At 34.7% G+C, this 20,669-nt stretch overlaps 5 protein-coding genes across 5 annotated transcripts; all 5 read left to right on the top strand.

Moving 5' to 3' along the window:
* Window positions 1–298: 298 nt before the first annotated feature.
* LOC140971582 (uncharacterized) lies at window positions 299–1,499 on the top strand. Its single transcript, XM_073433911.1, has 2 exons — window positions 299–747; window positions 838–1,499. The coding sequence occupies exons 1-2, from the start codon at window positions 421–423 to the stop codon at window positions 1,225–1,227; spliced, it is 717 nt and encodes a 238-aa protein (XP_073290012.1). The 5' UTR covers window positions 299–420; the 3' UTR covers window positions 1,228–1,499.
* A 2,345-nt stretch (window positions 1,500–3,844) lies between these two features.
* Window positions 3,845–4,699, top strand: LOC140958387 (uncharacterized). The gene has a single exon (XM_073415822.1). The coding sequence runs from the start codon at window positions 3,845–3,847 to the stop codon at window positions 4,697–4,699; it is 855 nt and encodes a 284-aa protein (XP_073271923.1).
* A 1,067-nt stretch (window positions 4,700–5,766) lies between these two features.
* Window positions 5,767–7,293, top strand: LOC140971581 (uncharacterized). The gene is given in 1 exon segment (XM_073433910.1): window positions 5,767–7,293. A coding segment is annotated over 1 exon segment (336 nt). The 5' UTR covers window positions 5,767–5,863; the 3' UTR covers window positions 6,200–7,293.
* Window positions 7,294–10,089: 2,796 nt separating this feature from the next.
* Window positions 10,090–14,850, top strand: LOC140971580 (L-ascorbate oxidase homolog). The gene is made up of 8 exons (XM_073433909.1): window positions 10,090–10,431; window positions 10,531–10,640; window positions 11,782–12,052; window positions 12,782–12,884; window positions 12,972–13,317; window positions 13,545–13,910; window positions 14,015–14,093; window positions 14,306–14,850. The coding sequence occupies exons 1-8, from the start codon at window positions 10,309–10,311 to the stop codon at window positions 14,528–14,530; spliced, it is 1,623 nt and encodes a 540-aa protein (XP_073290010.1). The 5' UTR covers window positions 10,090–10,308; the 3' UTR covers window positions 14,531–14,850.
* A 1,738-nt stretch (window positions 14,851–16,588) lies between these two features.
* On the top strand, window positions 16,589–20,065 carry LOC140971579 (enoyl-CoA hydratase 2, peroxisomal-like). Its single transcript, XM_073433908.1, has 11 exons — window positions 16,589–16,806; window positions 16,921–16,943; window positions 17,033–17,138; window positions 17,435–17,505; window positions 17,614–17,686; window positions 17,793–17,832; window positions 18,143–18,215; window positions 18,313–18,463; window positions 18,914–18,984; window positions 19,525–19,698; window positions 19,800–20,065. The coding sequence occupies exons 1-11, from the start codon at window positions 16,750–16,752 to the stop codon at window positions 19,885–19,887; spliced, it is 927 nt and encodes a 308-aa protein (XP_073290009.1). The 5' UTR covers window positions 16,589–16,749; the 3' UTR covers window positions 19,888–20,065.
* Window positions 20,066–20,669: the final 604 nt, after the last annotated feature.

Below are 20,669 nucleotides of genomic sequence, written 5' to 3'. Positions count from 1 at the left end.
TATGAATGACCCAAATAAGAGATTCATCTCACAAAATACGACTCATAAGATCGTCACATAAAAGTTTTTGTTATTGTCCAATCCATCAATTAATTAATTATTTATTTATAATTTATAATTATCTAGCATCTTTCCATATGAATGTTACTAAATATAAAAAATAAAACAATTAATAAATTGACACGTCGATCCCCAAACGGAGCCGTTAATTTAGTTGGGGCCCTCCCATGAATAAAGTAAATCTTAATCGCGTCAATTCCGCGTCATAATTCTCCAATATAAACCCCGCCATCCTCCGCACTTTATCCACTCGAAATTAAAGCTTCCAATTTTACAGCGATTCAACACCGATCTCAATCCTCATTTTGCATCTCTGTTTTAGATATCATCTTCTTGTTGAGTGAAGAAGGAGATTCAAAAATGGCCGATAACCAACATCACGAGCTGAAGAGCGACGAGCAACACGAGGCTGCCCCCGTCCACTTCAAGATTGAGGAAATTGATCAGCCCGTCGTGGCCACCGATCGTGGGCTCTTCGATTCTTTTGGGAAGAGAAAGGATGAGAACAAGTGTGAAGAGGATGCGATTGCATCTGAATTTGACGACAAAGTTCAGGTTTGTGACGAGAAGAAGGAAGAGCCCAAATTTGAGGTTTGTGACGAGAAGAAGGAAGAGCCCAAGGTGGAGGAAAAGAAGCACGAAAGCCTGCTTGAAAAGCTACACCGAAGCAGCAGCTCCAGCAGTTCTGTAAGTGTTTGATCACAATCAATATGCGTGCTGATAAATATCCCCTTGAGCTTGAAATTAATAGTTTGATTTTTCTTGGTTAAACTGCAGTCCAGCGATGAAGAAGAAGAAGTAGAGGAAGGAGGCGAAAAGAAGAAAAAGAAGGGTTTAAAAGATAAGATCAAGGAGAAAATAACCGGTGAGAAGAAAGGAGCAGCAGCAGAAGAAACGTCTGTCCCAGTTGAGAAGTGCGACGAAATTCCTACTCCTGAGCTGGAGGAGAAGAAAGGGTTCTTAGATAAGATCAAGGAGAAGCTACCCGGAGGCAAGAAGACCGAGGAAGTGTGGGCAGCACCGCCGCCGCCGAAGGAAGAGGTGGTCGAGTGCGCCACACTGGAGGCTGAGGACAAGGAAAAGAAGGGTTTCTTGGATAAGATCAAGGAGAAGCTTCCAGGGTACCACCCCAAGGGTGAGGAAGAAAAGAAGGAAAAAGGAGTGTAAGCATGCCACTAAGAAAGCAAATATTTTTATTTTATTTGGCTTTCTCTTTATTATATTATATTATATTATATTATATGATATGTAACTTGTAATTTACAGTGTTATGGGTCATGATGGTGTGTTGTTTGGGTGACCCTTTTGATCGGCTTTGCTTCATTTTGGGGGATGTTCATCTTGTTTGAGTTTTTATGTATTTATTTTTTGAATCAGAGTGCTCGTGTATGAAATATATATTCTGCAGGTTTGAACATTAAGGTTATGTTGTTAATCAATTTAACGTAAATATGATATTATTATGTGAAATAGTGAGTCTAAAATATTATAGCCTTCTAATAAAACAAGCATAAAAGATAAACAAGCTGGTTATTAAATAACTAACCCCTACATGGAATAACATTATTGAAGACAAGTTCAAGAAATGCTGATGGGAATGAATATGATAACACATTATTTATATATGGTACTAGAGTTTTGTGACAACGATAAAGTTACTATTTTGTTATTGACAGAGGACGTGGCGCATGCTTTTGATAATGAGAGAGATAATGAAACCTTGACCTAGCTTCTTTGCTTGTAATAAAAAAATTAACCACTCTTCTTTACCTTTTAAAACATTTTTTTTAAAAATAAATATTTTAAGACACAATGCTAGCAAACAAATTTAAATTATTGCAAGATGAGAATTCCTCTATACTAAAACACATTTAAAGGTTTTCTTGGCCATTACAAAGGCGAAATAGAGAAGTTTAAAAACTCTTTATATACACTAGAAATAAAATAGGAAGAGAATGTATATGTATGTCAACGAAATGAATTTGATAAATTATGGAGGTATTTCAAAGTTTTGAAGAGTTGTCACAATTTGTATTTGAAAGTATCACGCATTTTGAATAAGATCTATTTTAGTGAATGTCCCAAAACTTACGTTAATCAGACATTTTGCAATATAATTTGTTGAATAGACATTGACCATTACTAACATCAGTACTTCTAATATCGCCAACATGTCGAGCCAAATCAGCGATAAAAAAGATTGAAAGTGTAAAAAGGAGAAAACTTAATGCACTAACACTTGTTTTGACTGATTAGAAAACCAAAAGCCAATTTAAACCAACTTATAACATCCACGATGTTCAGACAATTACAACCTGTAGTCGAACTGAAATCCACCCAGTGTAGCGGGGAGTATGTATTCTACATGCATGTAGTCTTCTCCGGGGTGAAATTGTAAAGACAAGATAATTAGTGACAGTGTTCACTTATTTTTTCTTACATGTATTAACAAATCCCATGTTTTCTACGGTTGTTTGGTGAGAATAATAATAAATAAATCCTAGACAGATTGATACTTTGTGCTGCGCTAATTGCAACATCTCGCCGTACGATTCTGTGTATTTGAATCCTTTTTATCTGCAATTATCTTGAAATAAAAATATATTACGATGGTTAAGTTAAATATATAATAAGCATATATTCCAAGTGCTACCTTGTCTAACCATTTACTTACAAAATCTGTCATGCCACCTCATTGGTAATTATATATTATTTAGACTTTTGTAGTGTAATAATAAATGCCAAAAGAAACCATTCTTGCGTTTACCAATCATAGCTGGCTAGCTAAAAAATCAACAAGCTCCGACTCCGATTGTAAATTGACAAAAGTAAATTTAAAAACTTTGGAAAATGAATGAGATGCCTAAATTTTCCTTGACTAACAAATTTGCTTAAGTAGATTTTTGTAGTTGTTTTCATTAAATGAAAAAATAGTACTTTTTGTATTGTGAGAGATTTTTGTAAAACCAACTAGTACAATGTTATACAATTAGGACTCGCATTTTATAAATACTTACACAGTATAAATATAAATATATCATGCAATTTTTTGTATTTTTGTAATTGTATGTTTCTCGTTTTGTGATTTTGATATTTTATGTTGTGCAAATTTTAGTCTTAATCTAGCATCTTTATTTTTTTTGAGCAATTTTTGTCTTTTTCCAAATGTTAGGCTGATGTTGAACAAATGTGACGCTGATGCGTGTAGTGTCACATTAATCATTTCGATGAAAAATGATTAAATTTATAAAGAGCAAAAGATACAAGACTAATACTAAATTTGATAACATGGAGAATCAAAATCGCAAAAAAAATAAACATACGAAATAAAATACAATTTTTCCGTAAAAAATCATCACTAAAAATTCTAAATATAATGTTAATATAAGTTCTTAAAAACTCATGTATTAATTTATTAACCCCCAAAAAAGTATATATTAACGACAGTGAAAAAAATTACAAACACATGGTATATTTGAATAATTAGTATTATAAGTGCAATTTGTATAATGTTGAAAGAATCATGCTAATGATGGGGAGGCAAGGGGACAAGAGGAATTATAATATGATCCATCGTCAATATTCAATGTATTTCACACCAACACATCAATGATTGCAGATTTGATGTTGGAAAATGAAACATATAATTTAAAAAGTTAAGTGTACCCGTATTGCAATCACATGCAAAGCATATCCTACGTAGAGCCATATATTGTCCCACTATATATACAATCACAAAACCGACAAGAATTTTCAAGCTCGGGAGAAAGAAATAAGTACAAAAATGGAGGTTTCACAAGTTCCCTTTAGGTCCATTAGCTTGCCTTCAAGGCTACACCCCGTTCATGCCACGAAATTTGAAGCTGAGTCAAGAAAGCTTAAATCTTGTTTTTCAAAAATAATTCCCATTACCTCAGAAGCCTTTCAATCTGGTCTATTGGGCTTAGCAGATTTGTACAATTCTGTTGAGGAACTAACACATTTCCATGCCGCTCAACAAGCACTTATCCGCCGACATCAACAGGATGAATGCATTGTGGGCTCGATCGAGTTGCTGGATTCTTGCAACACTATAAAAGAGCTTGTTCAAATGATCAAAGAAAACGTCCGATCCCTTCAATCAGCCCTGCGACGAAAGGGTTTGGAGAACTCCGGCATTCAACAAGATGTAGCCAAATATTTTTGTTGCAGAATGAAAATGAAGAAAGATATAGCTAAGACCCTAAAAACACTAAAGAATTTGGAGAACAAGAATGGAGAAGGAAACTTTATTAGTGCTTTCGAAGAAGTAAGGGAGATCACTATTGTCATTTTCAAGTGTCTTCTAATGTTCTTGTCTTGGCCGATGGCTAAGCATGGGGGTTGGAATTTGGTGGCAAAGTTTATGATAAAAAAATCAGCGGGTTCTAGCAGAGAATTTAACATGATTAGTGAAATGAGCAGTGTGGATGTCGCACTAAATTCCCTACAAGGAAGAATTGGAAATGGTGGGGCTAGGGTTAATCTTGATGCACAAATGATGCAAAGATTGAAAAATCTTGATTCTTGCCTTGAAGGTATTGAGGCTGGATTAGAAAGATTGTTTAGGCATTTGCTTAGAAGTAGAGTCACACTTCTCAACATTCTTACCGATCAGTAAATTATAAGATCAAATTTTCGTGTTAATTAATTATATCATGGTTTTTAGAACTACCAATTCTTGTACGTACGTACGTACAATATGGTTTTATGTGAGAAGATAAGAATTAAGATCAAATCAATCTCTATAATCCACTTGTTGTTTCTCGCAAAGTTCATAAAATTGAATTATGAATTTAAATAACAATTTGTATAAACAACGACCAATGTAACCGCTCAAACAAAAAAAAAGTCGGAGATAGAGGATTCTGTTTACGGCAATGTGCTAAAAAATAAAATGTGTTGGATTTTGTTTACGGCAATGTACTAAAAATATGCTGTTTTTTGAGGTTTTAGAACGTTTTACTGTACGGGCACATGATGCATAGTAATCGCAATGCGCAAATCGTTCAAAATATATTTATTTTATATATAATTATATCTCATTAGTAAAATATCAAAGCTCACGGGCTTACGTCTAAAGAGAAGACAATTGATTCAAAGCTAGGCCATAGATATTGATAAATATTTTGCAAAAAAACGATAAAATGATGATAGAAGAAACAAATTGATAAATTTGGATCTAGAACTTGATCAATCTATGAAGAAAAATGATAAAGAACTAAAAGAAGTGAATCAATATCTTGTTTTGTGAATGAATTAGAGAAGAAGGTAATGCTAATATATTATTTGATAGTTGAGTTTATGTTCTACATGATTTAATTATTTTAATAAGCATCTTTCTAACCCAAAAAAATCTTACTTCATTTGAGAGCTCAAATTTTTACTTCTGTCTCAGGCCTAAAAATTGTAAGTAAACTACTGAAAAAGATAATTTTGGCTGTAATGAAAAAAATAATTTTGGCTCGATTTTAACAAAAAAATTGAAACATGTTCAAGTTCAACTCAAATTTGAATATAATCCAATCAAATATTTTCAAAATATCCGAAAACTGGCTAATCGGCATTTGCCCCCTAATTAATACGACATCAAACCCAATTAGACGCCAATTTGGAAATAAATGATTGATAAAAGAAAGCCAACATGGCTCAAAACCAAACCAGTCCAAATCAATTTGGGCTAATTAATATTCTGGGCTTAGTAGTGAGACCCAAAGTTTTCCCCGTTTGACCCCATTGAATTCCCTAGCCAAGTCGACGGGGGTGGATTCACATCAGTTCGGTCATGGCATCCTCGTCCTCGGCACCCGCCAGCGGCGGCGGACCAAACCCTAGCGGGCGCGGAAGGTCCCTCGGCTTCTTCGAGACCGCCATGGAGAGAAATCCAAGCTTCGTTCAATTCTTCGTGATGACAGGAATACTTCTGCTAAGCGCCAGGTCCCTAACCCAGAAGTATCGCATTCACGAACTTACGGAGGACATCGCCTTACTGCAATAAGAACAAAAGGGTCTCAAATCCCGTATGAATAAGATCAAAAGTCTCCTCGTTGAAGCCGCTCTCGAGCCCACCAGCGCTTTTGCCGCGAGGCTTCGCCTCCTGTTCGGGGATGAAAGTAAGTGATTTAATTTTCATATATTTAAATTGATCCCTGAATTTCATTTCATTAAGCTTGGGGTAAGTTATTGCTGTTTGATCATGTTTGTAATCTCATTGCTTCTTCTTTAAAATGGTGCTCAATTAAGAACTTTGGTATAGCAATTAGATTTATTTTTGACAATTTTGATTGTGGGTTTTCTTTGCTCTCTTTGAAGAAAAAAGCACAGATGGCTTAGAAATTGTGGCTGTGGTTCATTTTCACCGTATTACTTCTTCATTTGCTGCATTGTTACTGGAAGCATGAGTATATCTTATAGCTAACCATAAATGAACGAAATACAAGTACTCGAAGTGAGTAAATATCTGACCTACTGTTAAGTGTAATAGAACGAATACTTATTAATCTACTAGTAAAAACAAGTGATCGATTATTTGGTACCTTATCTTGAATTTACTATCCTTAAAATTTAAGGTTTTTTTTAGAATACCTTGAGCTTTTAAAGTGCAGTAGCGGAGCCTCATTAAGTCTTGCGTCGGGGCGCATGGCTCCTCCTCGTGGGCATTTAGGTACCATAATAATGTGGATATGCTTGGAATGATTGATTGCAAGTTTAGGCCTTAATAAATATGAACATTCATGAGATGTTTAACTTGTCTAGCCAAAATTCATATGCCGCTTCTTCGTTGAAGCTATTCATCCCATGTAATTGATGTCTTTACAGTATTGCTTGTGCATTCAGCGCTAGACTGCGTTGTGTCTTTGGTTGTTATGGACCAAGTCACACGGGTATGGACAGTAGACGGGGAACATCATAGAATGAAATTTTTGTATAGTTCGAAGCATACCGATCGTCCTAGGATAAGTCTCTTTTGATGCTAATTGTTTCATTTGGCTGTGAGCCATGTTTCTCCTTTTCAGTCAAGTAGTTGAGCGTGGACACAATGCTCCCATCCATTAGCTACATGAAAAAGTTTTCGAGTGTGGAATTTGCTCCCCCATTCAGTGGATTTGCAAAATCTTTTTGTTTCTGGAAACCTTCTTTGATTATTTATCATTATGACGTTTATTGCAATGCTTGAACATTTATGGATTCTGACGCGTTGTTTGGTCGGTTCAACATTATGAAGTGTTGTTATAAACTTTATTATAAAATAATAATAAAGTTATATATGGAGTGGCAATTATTGCATTATTCACTGATCTGTAATCAAAGCACATGCACCTCCCAAAATTACAAAATTATGATAATGATTGGGGATGGTGGTGGGAACATTTTTGCCCAAACTTCACGTTTTCACAAATTCAAGTGGATTTTGCTGTTCCTTGTTCCTTTTTAATAGACACTAGCGGCTGGATACATTTATTAATTTATTGATTACTTAGGGAAATGGATGTTGAAAGTTAATGGGAGTTGGAGGAAATTTTAGAAATATATAATGTTGTACTTGAATCGATTGAAACCAATTTTTTTACCAAATTGGTTGATCCATTCACCTAATTTAATTCCCTCCCCAAAATTAACATGTTTTTCTCTGCCCTAATAGCCTCCCACTACTTTCCATCAATCATGCTGTAAAAGAAGAGAGGCTTCATACACAGAAATTTTGGGGAACTGAATAAAAATAGACCCGAAGGTCGATTAACTGGAGGGAAAAATTGGCTTCAATCCATTAATTTGAACCCTTTACTTCCATTGGAGGTTGGAGCAATTCTCCTCATATCTCATGACATTAGATCATGTATGTTTTTCATATTTTAATAGATTTCGATCTCATGTGTCGATAATTCGAGGGCTAAAATTATACCACATCATAAGAGGAAAATACATGTAACATAAAAATCCATATTTTAGTATGCGAGACCCGAGATAAACTAAACTGGTTAAATCTATAAACTATAGAAATGAAAATGTATATTACTAAACCTTTCATTAATTTAAAAGAACGTGTGTTTTAAACCCAAAAAAAAAAAATTCATTCTGCCGCAGTACTCATGTAAAGTACCGCAGAATATAAACATTCAGGTTCCCACTGAAAAGTCTATTAAATTTAATAATATGTGTTTTTTTTTAATGCCACGTTATCAGCTTCATTGTGAAAGTTCTGACTTATTTGTAATTTTAGTCTTTTCCAATTTGAACAATTACTTTAGAATATGGCCAAATCACACAACTCCACTTTCTCGAATTTTTCCTATATAGCTTTTGAAATTCGGGGCATAATGACTATTTTACACGGACAACCCCCCATGACTCAAATTAAATATACAAGGATTACTTGATATATATAGCACTGACCAAGAAACTTGTTCTGTTTGGATACCGAACTAGGCAGGCACATTTACCATAATGCGAATACACATGTCACGTAGTATTTGCCGCTGCTAGGAATTGAAGACAAAAACTCACACTTCACAAGTCACCAAGCATGATGCTTGTTTTGCCTTTGGACCAAATCTCCTAATTTACAATTAATTATTCGAAGGAAAAAAAATAACTCATCAACAGGTATCAAGAACACTCAGGTTTCCAAATAATCAAATCAAGAATATACAGCATGGTTTCGACATCACAACGAATTGCTGGCTTCGGCGGGGACCCGCCAAACGCGGTGTTAGCTCTTTTAACACTTACGTGACTGTATTCACATTGAAATTCCCTGAAACTTCTTCCATTCTTTCTACCAGAAACAAATTTTTAAAAAATAAAAATAAAACGAACACTTTTCTAAAATTCTCTCCAAAACCACAAAAACAAGCAATGTGGGAGACCAATGGCCCTCCCTTTGTACTCATCATGGCCCCGATCGCCTCCACTGTATATATTGAGTTCTTTTTTTCTTTTTAACCATATCATTTTGCCTTGGACACATTCTTGAGTAAAGTTATATTAAATAGGAAGTTCAATGTTAAAACGAACAAAAAATTTGATAAACGGAGTTGCAAATATGTATTTTCTAACTTTACGTGTAAAAAGTTTATTTACTTTTTCGTATTTCTTGTCTTCAAAAATAATAAAATAAAATAAACTTACGTAAAGTCTTAAAAAGTAAGTGGTACTCAACACCGACTTTTAAAAACTCCATAAATTCTACCTATATTTAAAATTTAATAAACCTTTTTTTATAAATGTCAATAAAAAATTTCTAAAAAGAATATAGAAATTTTTACTGCTACGTGAAACTATATAGAAATCAATAAAAATAGTCAATTCTACAAAATCTATCATTTATAAATAAAATTATTAAATTTATGCAATAAATGCACCTCATAAATGCATGCATTTTTTGCATATTATATGCACAATGAGGTCAATGATAGTTCTAATTTTTTTTTTTCAGTTTTTGACTAAATTATCATTTTACTCTGAACTCCTCACTTAATCTTGATCAATCACTGTTTCATTTGTTTTTTTAGAGCACTGCTAAATTGTAACTTCAAAATCATCTCAGCACCTACAGCCACTCACTCATCCACAACAAATGACCCAACAATATCACATCCATATTCGGCATCTGCTCGTTCCAAACCTCTCAATTCCCACGTTCATTTTTCATGAGAGAATTCTATTCATTTTTCACCAATATGAATATCTATATACATGAAAACCGAGTGTGACCTTTCGATCCTAGCTTTGAGGTAGTGCCCCAACACTTGATCCAATGATTGTAAGACGACACATGTATTTTTTATGTGATGCAATGCATGATTCCACGTTAAAAAAAAACATATACGGATACTATCATAAGGATAGAGTTCGAATAAATCAGCTAATACTATCTTGAAAGATAACATGTGATTTACTCGTTTTCCCCTTTTACCATTAAATTCAGTTTCCCCTAAGTTGTAAAATTTTACCCTTCATTTCACAGCTTAGCTAGCTAGGACACACTCTTAATTTATCTCCTTCACGGGCTTGACTTCTATTCGAAGCCGCTACACATATATCTGGACCGCACTTTAATTTAACATGTTATAGTACCCCATCTTCCACTTTCCTCATTTATATACTCAACACCAATCTAGCTAACAAGTAACAAACCACCCACAACGCTACTCTTCAAAAGTTCCATTTGTTTCTTCAACTATCTGCAGCACAAATCAATCAATATCTCTGCAAAAACCAAGAAAAATAATGCAGCTGAGATTAGCTCTTTTGTGTCTGTTTTTCGCCATTGTTGCTGCAGAAAACCCCTACAGATTCTTCACGTGGAATATCACTTATGGCACCATTTATCCCCTTGGCATCCCCCAACAGGTTCGCACTTTGATTTGCTTGCTTTATATAAAGATTAGATTTTTGAAGTTTTTGCATGGTGTTGATGTATTAATCTTCGTGGGATTTGAATTTCTGTAGGCTATATTGATAAATGGGAAATTCCCAGGTCCTGAGATTTACTGTGTCACCAATGATAACATAATTGTCAACGTGTTTAACAGCTTAGACGAGCCTTTTCTCATCCACTGGTATGAATTAAACTCTTCCCCTCAATTATTTTTTTGCCCTTTTTGTATAATTTTCAAAATTTCATCAGTTTATATTGTAGAGTACTGCTTGTTTCAAAACCAATTATATCGTAATTGAACGAGACATCAACCTCCCAATATTAGCCTTTCGCCTCAGTTGATTCAATAAATCTAACCAGCTTGTGAAGATATTTTAAGTTGTAGTGTAAAATTTTTTAAGACATGCATAAAAAGTTTAAAAAAGTTTAGAATATATATTATAATAATTTTATAATATGCCAACGGGGCTTGCTCCATGTTTATTTTTCAAAGGGTACGAGGACCGAGGAGGATACGAAGAACACACTACTTTCAACGGTGACATTAATATCAACATTATAATTTTGAATTCTAATAAGTAATAATTAAATAGGTTTTTTTTTTTTTGCGAAATTATATGTAACAATTAGATCATCTTAATATCTTAAATGAAAAATTGCAAATCTAAAGCTAGCATTTTTGGTTTATACTCGTAATTTATTTAAAATAAGTGATATATATTATTAAAATGAATTTAAGATATAAATTTTATTTATATATAAATATAAAACATCAAATTAATTTAAGCGGGCTATTTGAAATGTAGCGTTTCATTAAGGTTAGTTAAATAAAATCCTTAATTAGTTATGTACTTGAACAACTACAAGATGCCGTTACTTTGATTTACTCTACAATAAATTGATTTAGCTTTACGTATATATGTATTCTTCTTGTAATAAATCNTATGTATGTATGTATGTATGTATGCACCAACAAAATAAAAGGAGATTATAAAGAGAGAAGGACAGTCAAATTTAAAACTTTTGACGATTTTTAATTGTGGGAGATGGACTCACATAAATTAAATAAAGAAGCCACACATGGGTTGTTATATCATAAAGTTTGTCAACAAACTCCACTGACCACTGCCTTCTCTTGAATTGCAATGAGAGAAAAAATGAGGAGTCGATTTTTGGATTTATCCTTGTACTTGAAATTTTGATTAAAAAAAATTATTAACCCGAAGCAACGGAATATCATATTATTGTGCAATGTTTTAAATTTATCATGTGAACAGAATTTGTGCTAGGAAAATAAAAGAATTTTTTTAAAAAAAATGCAGGAATGGGATCCAAAACAGGAGGAATTCATTCGAAGATGGAGTGTATGGAACAACTTGCCCAATTCCTCCGGGAAAGAACTTCACATTCATTCTTCAAATGAAAGATCAAATTGGGAGTTTCTTTTATTTCCCATCTCTAGCATTTCACAAGGCCGCCGGGGGATTCGGAGCCATTCGGATTCTAAGCCGGCCTTTGATCCCGGTTCCTTTCGGCCCTCCAGCCGACGATTACACTCTACTCATCGGAGATTGGTACAAAGCCAATCACAAGGTAACCAAAACTCTATGACCAAGTTTTTGAAAAGTTATCTACAGATTTATCAATTGATTATATCATATGTTTTCAAATCATTATTGTTTAGTATACATTGGAAGTACCTCCACTCCACTCCTCTTTGATATCGGTCAGTGGTGGTGTAATTGTGTATTGGATCGTGGACTTTTAAATTTTATTCTTATAAAAACTTATTGGGCCCCAATATATGTCGTAGGCCAGTATTTGGGCCAACCACATATGGAAAAATAGTGGGCCATAAAAAAGAGTGCGAATTAGTTAATTTGGTTAATTACGTAGCCTACATCGTGAGCTGTACAAAATTTTTTAAGCTAAGCATTGAACCCCATTATTTGCACCTGTAGTTAATTTAATTTAAAATCAAGTATAAATACAGTGGTCTCACAAAGGGAATGTTAATCAAAAAATTTAATGATGAATATGAAAATTTATTTCATTGATTTTTATTTATTAAATTGATAATAATAATTAAAATTCGTGAGCCAAGTCATCCTTTTTCAAGCAATAATATTGTAAAATCTTTTAATTTCACAATAATTGAACTCGAACGGTTGACGAGACGACTCGATTCATTTTACATTCCTGCGTTTGTAGGATCTCAAAAGAATCAATTAATGCTATGATCAGTTGCCTTGTGTGATACTACTAATTTTGTTATTTTGCATGCAAACTATGTATTTTTATCCTTTAACAATTCGTTCACAGGCATTGAAGGCAATTCTTGACAAGGGAAAAAAACTACCTTTTCCAGATGGAATTCTTATCAATGGCCGTGGCCCGAATGTCAGCTCTGTTACTGTTAAAAAGGGTAAGTTAATAACACCAACATTATTCAGTGAAATTTATGTATTTATATTTCTTGATCTAACGATGGTAAACTCCCAATTCATATCAGGGAAAACATACCGTCTCAGGTTATGCAACGTTGGCTTGCAAAACTCACTCAATTTCCGGATTCAAGGGCACAAGATGAAGGTGGTGGAAGTAGAAGGAACGCACACGATGCAAATTAGCTATTCCTCCCTTGATATTCATGTAGGACAATGCATGTCGGTTCTTGTAACGGCTGATCAGCCACCTCAGGGATACTACATAGTCGCCTCGACCCGTTTCACCACTCCTATTATCGTTACAACCGGCTTTCTTCTCTACGCAAGCTCGAATCGTCCTGCTTCTGGACCATTACCTGGTGGACCAACCACGGAGATCAATTGGTCCCTTAACCAGGCACGTACTATCAGGTATATATATATTATATGCTTCACTTTTCTTTTATGCCTGGACGTTGTTGTATGTATGATTACATTTTTTGTGGATGCCTGGAAATATAGTCAGTCTACAACATAATTGTTGATATTTTCTTAAAATTTTAATCATTACAATCTCGTTACTGTAAAATATTATTTAATTGTGACATTACATGACTTTTTTCAAGGATGAAACTCAAATCTTATAATTGTTTCTGCAGGACTAATCTTACAGCGAGTGGACCAAGACCGAACCCACAAGGCTCGTATCATTACGGCATGATACCTGTTGCGAGAACCATCAGGCTGGCAAGCTCTGCAGGTCAGGTGAATGGCAAGCAAAGATATGCAATCAACAGCGTGTCCTTCGTGCCGGCCGACACTCCTCTGAAACTGGCCGACTACTACCAAATAAGTGGAGTTTATCGCGTCGGACGCATATCTGATGTACCCAATGGCGCAGGGATACATCTCGATACGTCGGTGCTCAACACAGACTATCGGTCATTCGTCGAAATAGTTTTTGAAAACTACGAAGATATCTTGCAGAGCTATCACCTCAATGGCTACTCCTTCTTTGTAGTTGGGTGAGCACCTTAACATAGAGTGCACACACACACACACACACACACACACACATCCACACTCTTAGTAGGGATAAGTGATCATACTGATTTGATCTAAAAATCAGAATGGATGGAGGGCAATGGAGTTCAGCTAGTAGGAACCAGTACAATCTCCGTGATGCAGTCTCTCGTTGCACCGTTCAGGTAAGAAGACTCGGGAATTTTTATTTGAGAGAGCCAACATCTCAATGGATTTCAATGCAGTTCTAGAGTTACTATATATGAAATTTCTTTTCTTTTCTTTTTTTTAAGTTTTGTTTTAAAGGGTCTTTAGGGTCGACGTCCAAATAAACGTTAGTCCTCGCGAAAACGACCTAAAAAATGTGGCATAAACTTAGTTATTTGGGTTGTTGCAGGTATATCCTAAGTCCTGGACTGCGATTCACGTGGCACTGGATAATGTCGGAATGTGGAATCTGAGATCGGAGTTCTGGGCTCGGCAATACTTGGGCCAACAGTTTTATCTGAGAGTGTACACCACTTCCACTTCGTTGAGAGATGAGTACCCGATCCCAAAGAATGCACTTCTTTGCGGCAGGGCTAGCCGCCGGCGAACACGTCCCCTTACTATATATACCTAATCTAGATACTATAGTTAGAGAACTAGCATGAGTTTTAAATTCCAGAAGAGGGAAGAAGTTGAGGGATTTTCTTGAAGCTATGGAAATGATGGCCTTTGTCCACTTTATTATGTTAATGACCTTATCGGGATAATGCTCATTTTCGTCCTTATTGTTTACCGTTTTTCCCATTTCAGTCCCTCTTCATTTTTGACTGCTTAATTAATCCTTCAAGTTTTCAAAATCTTCCCGAATTGGTCACTGCCGTTATCTTGACGTTAATATTAACGTTGACCCACATCATGTGCCTCTCACATGATCATTTCTTTGTGAAAGCAGTCCATTACATCTGTCAAATACGAATTTATCTTCTTTGGCAAAAAAAAAAAAGCGGATAATTATGAATATATCTCCATTTCATATATCTTTACATCTGTCAAATATACAAGTCGGTTTATTTTTCACACATAGTTAAAATATCATTGAAAATTAAATATTTATAATATTAATTCAAGAAATTTTTACACATATTCTCATAATTTAGTTAATAAAGTTATACTAATAAAAAAATTAGAAAATATTTTGGATAATAGAAAACTTATATACGAAGAAAAATAATTCAATATAGCTGTAATAATAATCAATTACAAAGCCAATTGAACTAATAATAAATTTTACTAAATACTCCAATAATATATTCGATTTTTCACTTTTGTGAGTTAACAAGCTCCAAGGGTAACTTAATTATCCATCATATAGTTGTACAATAGATATGTAAAACTCAATTTCAAGTACTTGTTTGAAAAAGTTAAGAAAAGAAACGAATCGGACATGGATTTTAATATCAATTTCCTCGAAACTCATTCTTGTATAGGCTTCCAACAAGAAAGGGCATTTAACAAGCAATTAACAACCACCATCCCGAGGGCTATTCACACCTGCGGATTCATCAGGCACATGATGCAGCCTGTACAAGCAATTAACAACCACCATTTCATCTCTTTCAATTTTGAGGTCCTCCATACCAATATTCTCCCACTTTTTAGCTATGACATTATACTCAAAAGGGACATTAAATCTCTTGCAGTACGTAGCTCATCAAACGACGCCCTGTCTGCTCCACCCTCTCAGCCGGCTTGAATCCCGGCTGAGGGAAATCAATGCCCGTTATTTTCAACCGAGGAGCGCCTCCCGGCCTCAATGACACGCCTTGGATCAAACAAGGCCATTGAAAACCATACAGGATCCCGAAATCAATGATATGAACCCTTGGTGCCTTCCTCGTGTACCTCTCTATCGACTTGTTTGCGAATATGTTCGACATCCTCTTAAAGGGGCATGACGCCACATATATTTGATAAGATTTCAACAACTCGGACGTGGAGATTCGCCTCGCAGCAAAAGCTGTATATAGAGCCGACCCCGTTCCATCGTTTGATTTGGGGATTAGGGTTGTCGTACATGTGGGGATAAAAAAAGAAAAAAAGTAATCGACTGCCTTCATAAAGAAATGATCATGTGAGAAGCACATGATGTGGGTCAACGTTAATCTTAACGTCAAGATAACGACAGGGACCAATTCGGGAAGATTTTGAAAACTTGAAGGATTAATTAAGCAGTAAAAAATGAAGAGGGACTGAAATGGAAAAAACGATAAACAATAAGGACGAAAATTGGTATTATCCCTGAACTTACCTCAAGGTCACATTCTTTTAATTAATTGACAAGGGATGATGCATGTTATTATTTTTATGTTATTGTATAATAAAAGATTGTGATTTTCCATTCCACTACACTTTTATATCATCATGAATCACAAGTTTTGGCAAATCGAATGGCAATTTATGAGTTTCCCATGCATTAAATTACAAATAATTTTTTCGTTTTTGAAAAAAGCTTCTAATCATGGCAAAACATATTATTCTTTTTTCTTGTTTTTTAACATGGAAACTAATTAAATGACTAAATCACCTTGCTTTTGGAGTTTGGAGAGGTCATTTTATCAACCGTTAAATTTAAAATATATATATAAAAATAAGGTGGTGATATTTGGAGTTTTGTTAAATAAAAAAAAAAACAGAAACTAAAGTCGGCGGCCGCTTACATTGACGAAGCAAAACATGAAATTGACTCGAAAGCATTATCCATGGAACCGATCTTCATTTGGAGTCCATAACTATTTTTCCGCCCCTAACATAAATTTTCGATTTGATTGCATATTTCACCTCTGAAGTTCCATCATGGCTGAAAAATCAGGGCTTGATCCTCAGCTTATCATTTCTCACGAGTTTCCCCAGGTTATTGCTCCAACCTTTCTCAGCTTTATCTACGCAAATTTAGGTCCAATTTTGATGTGGCACTGATGTTTAAATTAATCTTTTGTTACTGCGTTGAATTGCGATCTTCATCAGTCTACATTCACTTATACTGAAAGGTAATTGTGAAAGATCAATAATTTCGTTATTTTTGTTCTCCTTATTCTAAATGCGATTTGGTGAATTAATTTTTAGTTTTGAATTGTAGGGATGCTGCGCTATATGCACTTGGTGTTGGGGCATGTTCGAAAGATGCTGTCGATGATCAAGAACTCAAATATGTCTATCATCGAGACGGACAGCAAGCCATTGAGGTAAAGTATTTACTTTGGGACCGACGAACATGAATCATTCAATTTGCTGATTTTCTTGAACTTAATTTCAGCGTTCAGGCTTTTTATTCTTGTTTACTTCCAGTGGTGGTATTGAAAACTTTCATATTGTAAATTTATATTGGTGGGCCATAAGTGTGTCATTGATCCTAATGGCTTTACCTCTCATTAAGAAAGTTGTAAATATTGGAAAAGAAAACATCTGAAGCTCCACATAAAACCGTGTCATAGTTGCCAAGGCAAGAAACTGATAATTTATTCTTTTTGTGCTTCCATAGGTTTTACCAACATTTTCCACTCTATTTTCTTTTGGACTTCAGTCACAGATAGCTCAAATACCAGGTTTACAGTGAGTACTATCATTTTTCTGAGTATATCTGCGTATTGAAAACGTAAATGAGCACTTGTATGAAATATTTTTTTGTTGTGAATTTGTCTTGGTTGGCTTGTTCTTCAGATTTGATCAACGCCTTCTATTGCATGGACAACAATACATAGAAATTTACAAACCCCTACCATCTAATGGTTGTGTAAGTTGTTCAACTTCCGATTATTTTCTTGGTTCTCCATAACCCCATTAATTTGTTTTTTCATCTGCTGAGCTCATTAATTTTCATCTCAAATTTGTTGATGCAGCTACTAAATAAGATATCTGTTGCTGGGTTGCACGATAAAGGTCTGTTTCTGATATTGTCTGGCTGTATTGATTATCTATGGCTGTAGTATGATCAAGAACAATCTTCTCAAACTTGAGATATCTGCAGATAACAAAAAAAATATTTTTCCTTTTCATTCCTTTCCTGTCGTAAAAAATAGGCTTTGGTTTGTTAAAAAAAAAAGGTCATAAAGACAGGATTTGTGTACTACTCAAAGCTAAGCTCTGCTCAAATGTTGGGTTATAGCATTTTGCTATTTAGGATTCAGTTTTTCGGGGTTGGACTTTGGAGGAGATTTTCATGAAGCAGAGTTTGTTTTCTTTCTTGTAGGTAAGGCAGCAGTCCTGGAGATGGAAATTTTAAGTTATGATAAAGAGTCTAACGAGTTGCTGTGCATGAATCGGTAGGAATCTCATCTTTACGAAAAAATAAATCTTTCAGTGGTGTGTCTTTTTCTCTTTTCTTTCATTAAGTGGATAAGTCCATATATTTCCCTATAGGATGGCAGTTTATCTAAGAGGTTCTGGAGGCTTCTCAAAGTCATCCCAACCTTATTCATTTATCAAGTACCGGTCCAGCCAGACCTTGGCTTATAAAATTCCCAAAACTCAACCATTTGCTGTATTTGAAGAATCTACGCAACCATCACAGGTACTTTAATTTGCTTTTTCATGCAATTAAATATGATTGATTTATATGACCATTTCGATGAGGGTGGAAGGAAGCATTTCCTCTCCTTTTCAATCCAAAGAATGACACTCAAGTCATGCTGTAAGTTTTTATAACATAAAACAAAAATATCCATATTTTTTGCTTGCTTGTCTTCTCAGCTTCCATAAATGTAAAAGTTGTAGTGGGGACTAATTTATACTAGCTCTATAATCTGATGACCGAGGAATTTGGAAGTGTTACTTGTTTAGTATCCTTCTCAAAAATTACATCTAAAGTTGACTTTCCTTGAATGCTACTAGTTCTTAGTCTTCTTCTTATTAGGTTATGTAGTTTAAGATGTACATAATTCGACAGTCTTTTTAGTGAATTTAACTGCTTTTGGGAGTATGCAGTTTCTTTTTTCTTTAATTCTGTACTTCCACGATGCAGGCTTTGCTTTACAGACTCTCTGGTGACTATAATCCATTGCACTCAGATCCTATGGTGGCAGAAATTGCAGGGTAGTTTGTCTTCCAATTGATAAATCTTGATTTAGCATCGAAGTTTTTTCTAGTATTCTTCAACATTTGTGTCAGGTATTTGTTCGAATTTGGGAGTAGCATAGGCCATTTCAGGGCTGTCTTGTGAGTCTGTGACTCCAGAAAAGAACAGTAGAACTTGAGAGCAGAATGATATGTGGGCAAATTTCTTTATGACTTCTATTATTTCAGTAAGCCATTTGTAAGGCCATAACAATTAACAACTACAAGATAATGGGCCAGATATAGTTGGGCTCATAACAATCTCCTATTGGTAGGATTTTAAATCTCGGGCACTGTTCATCAGCTAAGTTATATTCAACTTTATCGTAGTAAAAGATACCTTTGATGGTTCTTATAACCAAATACTAAATGCTAGATACAGGAGAAATACTTTAGTTTAAATTAATGCATAGAATAGAAGCATGCAAACATTGATTCTTGCTGGTTTTTTACTCCTTCGATACTATGAAAGACCCTTCCACTCTTTTCTAATTCCTCTATATGTAATGCTTCGTATAGATTCTCTCGTCCAATATTGCATGGACTTTGCTCTCTTGGATTCGCAGTCAGAGCCGTCATCAAATGTATTTGTCGAGGTGATCAAAATATGATTAAGAACATATCAGGGAAATTTCTATTGCATGTCTATCCTGGCGAAACTTTGATAACAGAAATGTGGCTTGATGGCTTGAGGTAACCTCTACCGAATCTTTTATTTTCAACGACCTGATTTCCTATTATTTATTTCCTTGTCTGTGTACCATAAAAGATGAAAAAGTTTGTGAAATGTGCAGGGTGCTGTATCAGGTGGAGGTTAGAGAACGAAAGAAGACCGTGCTTTCTGGTGTAGTAAGTCTTACTCGTCTGAGTTCATCTCTTTGATTCCTCGTACTGCCAAAAAACCTTGTTAGAGGTTGTAATTTGTCACATGTCACTGTAAGGATAGAAAATCGACCATCTTATTTACGCATACATGAATTCTCTTTTTTATGTTCCCTTCGTAACTGAATCGTGGTGATAATGTAAAAGCTAAGTTTGTCAATTGCTGGATGTTTTTTTATTTGTAGCAATGTTTCAGTTATTAGTTAATGGCACCTAAAGTTTTACCCCGAGAATTACAGAAGGAATGAGGGAAAATGCAAACAGACCCAACCGATTAGTTCGGGTCACCATTCGATTGTAACATTAAATGGTAGATATAACTAACTTTAATAATGAAATATTTATTAAATAAATTGATTTCATATAATAATGCAAAAAAGAGTAAGTTGGCAAGCATAATTAATTAAAATACTAAATTAATTATTAAGTTGTTGCTTGTGAAAAACAAGGCAATTTTGTATGAACACTTTGGAGTAGATAACTTTCAGTTTTTGAATATCCCAACACTGCTCTTGTCCAAAAATCTCGTCTCATGTCCTCTTCCATGCCAAAGCCTCCATTTTTGGGACATAATTCTGTTGTCCGAAGGCAATGTGTACTGTTTGGTACGTGCCCGAAGCGGAAGACACGGTTATCTCTGTCATAATTCTGAAGTCCCGTTTGTCTCAATATATAGAATCTAAAAACCTGAGTTCATCAATATTGCTGCTGCAAATTGCGATCTTTTTTTTATAAAATAATGTGGGGGTTATTGTGATAAATAAGTAATCAAAATTTGACTT

This window comes from Primulina huaijiensis, chromosome 2 (genome assembly GCF_012295235.1).
Source record: "Primulina huaijiensis isolate GDHJ02 chromosome 2, ASM1229523v2, whole genome shotgun sequence".
In the NCBI taxonomy this organism is placed as follows: Eukaryota; Viridiplantae; Streptophyta; class Magnoliopsida; order Lamiales; family Gesneriaceae; genus Primulina; species Primulina huaijiensis.
Note: the sequence above shows the minus strand (reverse complement) of the source record. Positions and strands in the feature narration are given on the sequence as shown.